Genomic DNA, 12,094 nt, shown 5'->3' on the forward strand with positions numbered 1-12,094 from the left:
ACACACACACACAGACACACACACACACTCACTCACACACACACAGTGTCATATCAGAAGATTAACTGCACACACACAAACATACACACACACACACACACACACACACTCACACACACACACAGGAGCAGGGTTCTCAGTTTGATGGGTTACAGTGTTCACTAATAAGCAGAATGAATGCATTACAGCTAAGCTTACAGTGAACATCTGATATAATATCCTCTATGTGAGGATGGAGTGGTTTTATGGAGGGTCATATCTATAACATCACTGTCACTCAGAGAGACAGACAGAGACAGATCCGTTTACACAGACAAGCAGCAGAGCCCAATCTGACTCTGAAGAAAATACATGAAATGCTATTCGCACACCATTTTATCCATAATAAGTCATTTTAGAGGCAGAACAAGTTATTACATTTTGATGAAATATTATTCTTTGGAATAACATGAAGCAAATCAAATACAATATGACCAATAACTAGTATTAAGAAAGTTATTATCCATAGACTTACAAAAATCAATGGATACGATTTTTTTTGGCAAATAATTCTGTTACAGAGTAATTTGGGAATGAATCATCCAGACCGATTTGTGAAACAGTCTGACAAATTGTTTCACAGAAAATAATCGACTCAAAACAATCAACATTAATATGGTTTGCAAGCAAGTTTTACTCTACACAATAGCAATTTCTATCTGATTACATATTTTAGCTCGTGTATTAAACACAGACCACCTATGATGTAATATTTTTATTTGATTTACAAATACATTTGAAATGATTATTATTTTACAATAGATGTTTAATAAACATTTATATAAACACAAAATATTGAAATTTTATTGCACTGAAGACTGGAGTAATGACTGCTGAAAATTTGGTTTTGCATCACAAGAATAATTCAAATATATTAAAATAAAAATAACAAATATATATTTTAAATTGTAACATTATTTCATAATATTGCTGTTCTCGCTGTATTTCTGATCAAATAAATACAGCCTAGAAATAAAATTAAATAAAAAAAATCTAACTGACCCCAAACTTTTGAACGGTGGCAAAGCAAATTTGTACTACATTAAGACTATATTATATTATTATATAAAATATATTCTTTTTATTTTTTTATGGGCAGGTTATAGTAGTAACAGTGTAATAGTTAAATCATCATTCTGCTCTCAAGTCTCTGGAAATGTGGGCAACTGGCCAAGCAGCAGCTCCCTTACACTTTACTTCCTAAGCACATCTATACAATCTCATTTGTGAGCAATATGGCTTATGTGTGTGTGTGTGTGTGTGTGTGTGTGTGTGTGTGTGTGTGACTAGCATGGAATAACAAATTCCCACTTTAAGGATTCAAGGCCAGGACCAATTAAGTTTTGGAATAATACCTTTTCCAGATATTAGTTTTGCTGCTGTACATTTTTAAATCCAACCACAGTGAAGTAGGAGACATATTTGGTTCAATATTTACTTTTTATATTGCATCTTTACAAATGGCATCATTAACTTTATATACATTAAACATTTACATACAAATACAAAACTAGAAATTTATAGCTGGATCTCTAAAATAAAAAGGACAAACAATATATGGCAAGAAAACAATGCTAAAGTTGATATTGTTAATTTTATACAACATATGATAAACTTGTGTGTGTGTGTGTGTGTGTGTGTGTGTGTGTGTGTGTGTATGCGTTTGGATCACTGCCAGGGCAGACACTTAAACTATTCTTGACCCGCGGCTCTCCTGGGTTTCAATAATTCATCCATCTCCCAGTCCCTCACACAAACACAGAGACAAACCCCCAGAACAAACATACAGTCAGACGACCTGAGAAAAAAAAAAAAGAGACGCATACAAACACTCACCATTAGACTTCTCACTGTCTGCGGGCTTCATCTGTATGGGATGGTGCATCTGAAACACAGGACACACACGGGTTACATTTACACAAACACGGGGCACATTTACTACAACACACTCATTAACGCTCACGCCAGCACATAATCAACCTCGTCTCACTGCCGCACTGATGTTCTACATTATCGCTGTAATCTTGTTAATGTGTCGTCATTTTTTCCGCTGACTCTATTCTTCATCTCGATAGACGCTAGCGGAATGGAGACGTACGCGTGTCGGGGGTTTGATGAAGGTGATTTGTCAGCACTTTGCCGATGAAATGTTTATTGTGTTCCATCTTTCTTTCACGCACGCTTGTTCTTGTTCTCTTAATCTCTAGCCAACAATTTTTTTGAAGAATTTGCCGTACGCATTTTGCCATTTCGTCTGCACAGTTCTTCAATTGTCAGTCTATGTACAAACCTGGCAGATGTCTTTGGGGGTGGGGGGTTTGATTGTGTAATGCTGTATTTTCAGCAATGTGTTTTTAAGGTGTTGTGTCATGTAGGGTTTTTGACAATTTCCCCTACTTTTTGACAATTTGCAATACAATATCACCATATTTAGCCATTTGGTCTAAAATGTCTCACAGCAAGGTTATTTCTTTTCTCCTTTATGACCAAAACAAAAGCAACTATATATCACACACGCGCACACATTATAAAATTAATAAAATGTAATTAGTATTAATATAATACTTAATATAATATTGTGTATAAAACCTATTAAGGAACATATTTATTGAAATGATATTTTGACCTAATAAGGGATTACCGTCACCATAATTAGGTATATGTGACCCTGGAGCACAAAACCAGTCTTAAGTCGCCGGGGTATATTTGTAGCAATAACCAGAAATACATTGTATGGGTCAAAATAATTGATTTTTATTTTATGCCAAAAATCATTAGGATATTAGGTAAAGATCATGTTCCATGAAGATATTTTGCAAATTTCTTTCCATAAATATATCAAAACCTAATTTTTGATTAGTAATATGCATTGCTAAGGACTTCATTTGGACAACTTTAAAGGCGATTTTCTCAATATTTAGATTTTTTTGCACCCTCAGATTCCAGATTTTCAAACAGTTGTCTCTCGACCATCAATGGAAAGCTTATTAATTTAGCGTTCAGATGATGTATAAATCTCAATTTCGAAAAATTTACACTTAAGACTGGTTTTGTGGTTCAGGGTCACATTTGTTCTTAAAAAAACAAAAACAAAACAAATGCTGACCAAACAAATGGTGAAACAAATATTTCATATAAACATTAATAAATAAATGTATTTATATATATATATATATAACCTGAACTGATTTGATAAAATAAATCCAACTTCCCCATTCATAATTTTTTTGTATTAAGATTTAAAATCAGAGATGCTATTCGATTACCTTTATCTTCGTGCTCAAATACACAAAAGTTGCGACACAAAGATGTGTGAAACTAGTATATTAGCGCAATTTTTAGGAAACTTAATAGCCAAATTAACTGTATTAAAACCATTGTAAAATTCACATTAAAAACTCAAAACATGAGTCTTGAAACCCCTGCTCTGTTCAGTTCTGCTGTGCTTACGGTCTTTGAAAGCAAGAACATGTTCTGTGTGAACATCTGCTAAGCCTACACCTCCACTTTTGGTTGCTCATTTATTTTCTCTTTTTCTTTCTCAAAATCTCTCCTCCTCTTGTAACACCTTCAGCTTCATGGTCAACTCCACAAGTTTGAGTCCAGCTTTGATATACTGCCAGAGACCAGATCTGTCCAACACACACACACACGGCTCTGTGTGTACGGTATCTGTCTTCCAATATTCATGTTGTCTTCTTTGCACGGTGTGTGTGCTCACATGTGGCCGTCACAGCGTTTGTGGACGTGTGCATTCTAATCCTCTCCCATTAAAGGCCATGTCACTAATTACAGAGATCATGCTCTGTTACCAGTTTCTCATGAAATATACATGCTTGCTCTCACAACACGCACATACAGAAGCCTGAAAGTCAACATCTGCAGCTGAAGACAGAATGACAGCTCCATAACTCATGGGTTGGATCAAATTATAAAAGCAGTCAGAAATAACTGGAGATATCCGTTTACTTCATTTCAACTCTGATCTTTGACCTTCACCACACACACACACACACACATGTTCACAGTCTTTGATGGTTTGCCCTGCTGCTGGCATCCTCAGGCATCTGATCCTGTAGGACACACGTTTTTTTTTTCGGACTGTGGATAGATTACTTTTAAAAGACCCAAGTTTGTTGGATACAGACCATATACAATTTTTGTTTTTACAATTAAAAATATATATTCAGATGTTTTAGGTTTACATGATTTACATGTTTTTAGAAAATTAGTTTTCCGTGTGTGTGTGTGTGTGTGTGTAGTCCAGTGGTTTGAGGACACACACTGTGTGTTTGGGTAAAAGATCACAGGAGTCAGACAGATGGGCACACAGTGGGGCTTTTATAAGCTGCCACACTCTCCTGAACATACACACACACACACACACACACACACACACCCACACCCACACACAGTGGCATAAACACTGGCAGTAAGTGATATGTAATTTAAAATAAGTATACAAAAAAAGATTGCAACTACCTTTATTATAGCATGCACACAGACCTTCTTTAAACCGATTCAGACAGGGAAATTGATAGCATCTGTCATACGTTATAAACAGATGACACACACACACACACACACACACACACAGGTGGAAATCTTTTAATCAATATTTCAATCTAATAGGGCAACAAGGAGATCATAGATAGATAGATAGATAGATAGATAGATATATTAAGTTTAACAGAACAATTCATCCATAAATCGTACATCACAAACGCATTCGTTCCTCATAAGCAGGTCCACCCGGCTTTTTTTAAATTAAATTTGCAAATATGTTTTCTCATTAAATATATTGATTTTACTTTCAACTGCAGTCTTATTAATCCCCTCAGCTAACATTTTAAAATCCATTCTGCAGAGTATTGCAATTTTCCTTCAAAATACGCATAAAGTCTTCAGATTTCATTTGGGCCTGCTCATTTGCAACTGTAATTACTGTAAATGAATGTCTACTGCCCAAAAACTTCACAATAAGCATATTCACAAGACTGAACTGATCTTGTAGTGTATAAGCAGGCTTCAGTGAACTAAATTAATGTACAATCACATTATGAGAGAGAAAGAGAGAGAGAGAGAGATGAATTCACAGCTGGAGGATACTTTAACAGACATGTCCTACATTAGACTTCAATCGTCCTCACAGACGCCACTTCAGAGACGGTCTGATTATGGCAGCAATTGATATGATAATCGTATGTGACATCTCTAGATCTGCCGTAGGCTAAAGGGTTCGGAATAGGAAAAACAACATTTCTAACTAAACAAAAAGATGATTTGAAAACAATGAGAATAAAACCCAGACACTAAAAGCAAGAAAACAGTTTATCTGTCAGGTTTTTTTTATAGCACTATTGTTATGTTTTCATAAAATAAATCTTGTTTTGACAGCCACCTTCTCCTTGTAATACCTATGTCACACCTTTGTCATTATACAAATGTATGTCCTCATTTGTCACAAAAACGCGTACACACACACACACACACGTTCACAGTCTTTGATGGACGGAAATGCTTAATAGTCTTAGTCACATTTGAGTCATTTGAGTCTTTCATAGTTTTAGTCGACGAAAAGTCATTGCATTTTTAGTCATTACTTTTAGTCATTATTTTGGTCAAACTGCAGTTACCAACATTTATTTTGGTAGCTATTTCATATGTAGTCTTCAAACAAAAATAGTCATTAATTCTTCTCTCTTTAGACCAAATCAATTAAGCTTATGAGAAATGTGACTGAATTTGGAAAAACTTGAGTAAATGATGACAATTTTCATTTTTGGGTGAACTATCCCTTTAACAGTAGTGAAAAGGGAGCAACTTATAAATATGATAGTTGTTCATATATAATATAGATAATATTAGGGATGTAACGATTAACCCAAGCCGGTTGAAAATCGATTTAAATATGTGACGATTCAAATCGGTTGAGATGCTAAACAAATCGCGATTCAATTAAGGGTAGGAGTTTATATGAATGTATGTCTGAGGGGAACTTACTGCCTTTAGAAAAGTTTAGATGGTATTTTTTTCTATTCATCTTGCCTCTGTATAATGCATATTAAAGTTCATAAGTGCAGCGCTGCTTTGTTTACAGCAGAAACCAAGGAAATACTTTAAGCGCCACCTGCTGGCAGAGAGTGAAACTGCATCTCTTTCAGCTCGTCTGCTGTTTCAGTTTCATGCAGATATTTTTAAGTATAGTTTCACAAAACTGTCAAATCATTCTGTTTTTGCTTCAAATTTCGAAATTATACAATCCAATTTAGATTAAAAACGGCTCATGTTGCATGTATGCAGCATCTTTGTTTGGATCAAGATTAAAATGCAGTGGTTGCCTCTAATTTTAAACGGAAAGAGCACAGACAAAGCCTTAGTTTGTTTATATGAAGAGATTTATTTTATTTGTGTTACTTATGTATTTGATTTGGGGCTTGTTTTAAAATTTCAATTTAGTTTTGCTATCTACATTTACATTATATTTCAATTTTGTTATTTAGCAGATGCTTTTATCCAAAGTGACTTACAAATGAGGACAAAACCAACAAAAGAGCAATAATACGCAAGTGCTCTATTAGTATATTATTCAATTTCACAAAGAAACGTGCAGAATTTTGTCCAAGCATTAATAAAAGGACCCATTTAATTTATAATTTGTCTTAAATGTCATTTTGTAAAAAAAAAAAATCGTGAATCGAATCGTGAAATCAAAATTGTGAATCGAATCGAATCGTGAGTTGAGTGAATCGTTACATAATAAGACAAAGCATAATAAGACAAGCATAAGAAGACAAATATGAAAGAGATACAAATTAAACTCATTTTTCAGATACAGGAGATTTACTTAACATTTGTACATTTATTTAACATCTTTTGTTGGTTAACATTAATGACACGGATAGGTACTTAATTAGGAATGCTGTCCCTTTAAGATGGAAGGCATGCATGTAATACTGACACACATTCAGTTTTCACCCACCTGTTTCTACGTCTACGTGAGATACTCTACACGATAGACACTTTAAGTTAATCAACATCGAATTGTGACTTCCGGGAAATACGGGACGTCTGGTCACCTTATCCCTACCCCTTCAGGTGCTGAGGCCATTGTTTCAGATCGCTAGTTCGCGTTTTGGTAGTCTATCCATCCACTGCGGCTGCCATACTGAGACTAGATTTGCAAACGCCCCTTATCCGATTGAAATCCAATGACAGGGACGCACATTTTGAAGGACAAGACAGTAGCCTTTAGGATGTATTTTGAATGCCCGGTAGTCCTCAAATAACATTATAGTCCCGTCTCGTCTTGTTAACGAAGACACGGCATAAATTTCGTCATAGTTTTTATCATCAGATATTAGTTTTAGCTCGTCAACGTCTCGTCTTAGTCACAGAAAAAAAAAGTTCGATAACGAATATTTTTCGTCCTCGTCTTCGTTGACGAAATTAACACTGCTGTACAAAAGTACACAAACATGTTTCAGGTGGTTCAAATCCAAGTGATATGGAGAAACTTGTAGTAAAATATTACATATATACGGTACTATATTGGTTACTGTCCTATATTTAAGATATTTAATTTAAAAAAAAATGCTAATCATTTAATAACACTGTTAAATGATTTTTATCAAATCTCAGTTCATTTTTTTGTATTGCATATTATGATGTTCCAAACCCATGCATTTTAGTTTTCATTATTTTATTTTTTATTTATTTGGTCAAATTTATTGGAGTCATTTTTAATATCCAGCATGTATTGTTTATCAGCCGCAAAAATCAATGAAAAATCATTGGCTTAATTGGTCTCGGACAGAATTTTAATATTAGTGCTATGATATACTCTAACGTTCAAAATGTTGTGATCTGTACAATTTTTTTATGTTTTTGAGAGAGCATTCGTATGCTTACCAAGGGTGCATTTATTTCATCAAAAATAGAGTAAAACATTTTAATTATCACAATTTACTGTAATAACTGTTTTCTATTTTAATAGTTTTTTTTTATATGATTTCTTCTTGTGATGCAAAGCTGAATTTGTATTAGTCGTTACTGCAGTCTTCAGTGTTGCATGATCTTTCAGAAATCATTCTAATAAGCTGATTTGCCGCTCAATATCCATTTCATATTATTATTATTATTATTATTGTTGAAAACTTTTTTTTTTTTTACTCTTTTAGGTCTCTTTGATGAACAATGTTTAAAAGCACAGCATCTATCTGAATGAGATCCTGTTTCTGATCAATCACCATTGTGCCTGAAGCAAAATACCGACCCCAAGGGTCTCAGAGGACTGTATTCAGAAATAGAGTACCATAGGCATCTGCTAAATAGACACGTAGTCTAATGGCGCTTTTCCACTGCATGGAACGGCTCGGCTCGGCTCGGCTCAGTTTGCGTTTTCACTGGAGTATAGTACTGCTTTAGAGTGGGCGGGATTATAGACATGTCGTTATAGTTGTGCCACCTCTACTGCCGTGACCTCCTGAAAAACGTTTTCTTTCCACGTCATCCCATCAAGCTCTCGCTGGATCCGCTCCTCGGCTATCAACGAGAGGAACATCTGTGCTTCCTCAACAGACCACGAAACAGCCATTGTTTTGTTGTTTAAAAAAAGGTGCGCTCGTTCGAAACTTTTGCGTTCGTTCAAAAAAAGTTGCGTTTGATCCTCGCTGGCTGTGCTGATTTAATCTAGCGGGTCTAGTGTCACGTGTCGCAAGTTCAATGACGCCCACTAGTGACGATTCTCTCTGGCAAATCAGTGATCAGCAGGGTTTACACGTCACATTTTGGTAACGGTACGGCTCGCTTGGAACCTCAGCCGAGGTGGTGCTGAAAAAAGTACCAGGTACCAGGTGCTGTACACAGTGGAAAACGCCCCAAAAGCGTGCCGTACCATGCAGAGGAAAAGCGCCATAAGGCCCAGATTGTTTGCTGGCTGTCTGCACAAAAGTACTAAGAGCGTTCTCAAAATTGTAAGCTTAAATCTAACTGGTTGGTTTTGAGAATGAAAATGCTGGTTTGTCGCTTCCTATCTAAGTGGCCAAAATGAGCTTGAGTGTGGACCAGACTTTATGGCGTAAATTTACAGTTATATAAATGCTAAAAAAAAAAAATGTTTTCATAAACATGGTACTGTTTGTATGAATCAATTGTGAAACATTTGATATAGGGGGAGTATTCACAAGTGTTTTGTGTACACAGATTTGAGTTAATACCACATAAGCCTAAACACCGCACAGCTATTCTAACAGTAATACTACATGAGCTCATAATACTCCAGTAGCATTAAGTAACACTCCACTACATCAAGACTTGGAAGGCACTGTACGCTTGCGTAAGACCAGTGAAGGTAAAGATGAGAATAAGGTTAAGAATTCTGATAGTTCTGACAGATGAGTTATGTTCAAACCTGTTGTAAAAAGCTATATACACACTTATGAACTCATATTAGCTGACCAATCAGTGTGCCAATTTACTATGTTGCATTGTTATTATTATTATTATTATTATTATTCATAATAATAATATGAATGAAACCGTACTGTTTGTACGTATTAAAAGTTATAAATAAAATATTATTCAAATAATAATAGTTTATTTGTAAAATAAAAATCATAATTTATCATAATCGCAGCACAGGCACAGATATATATATATATATACACACATATTATTAGTAGTAGTAAGTAATAAAATGCAAATGATAATAATAATACAATTAAGAATAAGAATAATATAAAAATATATTTTTTCCCCTTTGTTCATCTCCATATCAATATACATAATTAAAAAAAAAAAGTGCAGTTGTGTTGTATTTTTTCCTGAGGTGCTTTCAAATTTTAGTAAGGGGGTCCCTAGCAAGTTAATTATTTTATTTGTTGGTCCATTTTGGCATCAAAAAGTTGATTTGGCATCAACAAATTTGAAAACGTCTGTGCTAAAGGATTGTCTAAAAATATATATATTTTTTTTTGCTAATTGAAGAGTGGTTACTGTTGCTGATTTTCCATCTTTAATGTGAAGGGGCACTTCAGATTGTGGCTTCACATTGTGGCTCATTGATTTTGCATATCATTCTCCTTTTCCTGTTCCTTCAAGAAAATAGAGGTGTGCAAAACCATTAAAATGCTGCCTTTGAAACAACGCTAATACGCTAATAATAAACAGTCAGCCAATAAGATCCTGTTCATTCTTGTGTTGTCAGCAAAAGTGAAGGAAACGCAGGCTTTCTCGACTCTGCCAGCAACTCATTCCTTGGCTGTTGACAGCGGTTCGTGTTTAATCGTGTTGCGACACTGGAAACTTTTGACAATCCCAGGCAGGGAGGTCAGAACAGCCGTCCTCAAAGTGTTTTCCACAGCCGTACGTGGCAGGACTGCTGACGTACGGTCTGAAAGCCCATGCCTCACCTGAGACAGATAAGACAGGATAAAACCACGAGGCGTACAACCGCCTCAAGAGCTCTGTGACCGTTCGTACTCGTGCTCAGACTCGCTGACGGACGGATTCCATAATATCATACAGGCTTACAAACCCAGGGCTCATGCTGGGCTATTTGCACATCTAACAGTAACAGAAAGATGTTTTTACGTTTGATAATGAACACTTTTAATTTTTTGAAAAATAATTGATTAAAAAGTGTAGCTGTGCTATATTTCTTTAAAATGAATCCCACTTCAGTACCACGATTGTTGTATCATTATTACTAATACAATTTTTACTATTGTTCTTTACAAATAAATATTTATATTTATTTTATTTTATTTTCGATACGGGGAAAAGAGCTACTTGTTTTGATACTTTGTTATATAATTCGAACTATATTTAATTGAAAGTAATTTAATTAGGGATGTTAATTTTAACCGGTTAACCGACGGTAAGAATTTTGACCGATTAATACTATCAGTTAAACTGTTTAAAAAGTCATTTATTTATTTATTTATTCCAGTAATTTATCAAAATATTTAAAAAGATTTGCTGCATGGTTAAAATACGCTACGCGTATAACATTTTTTAGTTTTTTGGAGAAAAAAAAAAGCATAAGGCGCATATAAGTCGCATTTTATTATTTCATTCAGAAATAGGCCTAATGCCGATGCGAAATGTTTATAATTATAATAAACACTGTAAACATAGCTAGGCTATTATTGTTCCCCTCACTCCACAACAAAGCCTTTCAATTAACAGTATTTAGAAAATAACAAGAATTAAAAATATAAGAAGCTATAGCAATATAAACGACAAGCTAAAACAAATTAATTTAGGCTAAAACTAAACTGAAACCAACATTGGGTCTCTCATTCCACACAAAATCAAATGTTTCCGTATTCGCGATGTATTTGAATGGCAAAATATTATTTATTCACTCACGTTCCAATATCCACGTAAAACAAAATGTTTTGCATAACATCACGGCGGTACGGTGATAACACTTAACAGCACAGATTTTACTACATATTTAAACTGAGCAGTGTGTTTTTTTCCATATGTTTGACTGACTGTATTTTATGATGATAATGAACAGGCTGCATTGTCAAGATAGCAATGCTTAACTGTGTGCACGCATGCGGCGCCGGCGCAATCAATCACTTGAATTTTTTCTTCTAACAGTGGAAGCAACTACTCCTTTTAGTCATAAAGATAATCGGACTCTCTCTCTCTCTCAAAATGCACAAATGGCTTCAATTCCATATGTTTGACTGACTATTTATTATAATAATGAACAGGCTGCATTGTCACGGTAGCAAAGTGGTGCCGGCGCAATCATTTGAATTTGTTCCTTCTAACAGTGGAAGCAACTACTCCTTTTAGTCAAAGATCATCGGAATTGTAAAAGGTTTGCCTTTATTTGTGTGCATTCACAATAAAAACAAATCTTTGTGCTTTTGTAAAATAAGCCTAAAGAAAAATAGGATGCCGCTTTCTGCCATCTGGTTTCCTTTCGCGCAGCACAAAAATTAACTGAAACTCTGCATACTAGGCCACTTGTTACAGTTTTCCTTTCATTTTCTTAATTTATTATTTAAGTAAAGATATATTTCTCGTATAGGCC

The 12,094-nt window shown here is 34.8% G+C and overlaps 1 protein-coding gene across 1 annotated transcript in view; it reads right to left on the reverse strand.

The window, feature by feature from the left end:
* The window catches only part of LOC107590980 (CUGBP Elav-like family member 2), a 101,611-nt gene that overhangs the window by 31,525 nt on the left and 57,992 nt on the right, over positions 1 to 12,094 (reverse strand). The window contains exon 3 of the mRNA XM_016279951.1: positions 1,876 to 2,010. Coding sequence (XP_016135437.1) covers positions 1,876 to 2,010 — 135 coding nt within the window. The remainder of the gene's footprint in view (positions 1 to 1,875; positions 2,011 to 12,094) is intronic.

The sequence above is a fragment of the Sinocyclocheilus grahami genome, unplaced genomic scaffold, assembly GCF_001515645.1.
Source record: "Sinocyclocheilus grahami isolate Dianchi unplaced genomic scaffold, SAMN03320097.WGS_v1.1 scaffold135.1, whole genome shotgun sequence".
Classification (NCBI taxonomy): domain Eukaryota; kingdom Metazoa; phylum Chordata; class Actinopteri; order Cypriniformes; family Cyprinidae; genus Sinocyclocheilus; species Sinocyclocheilus grahami.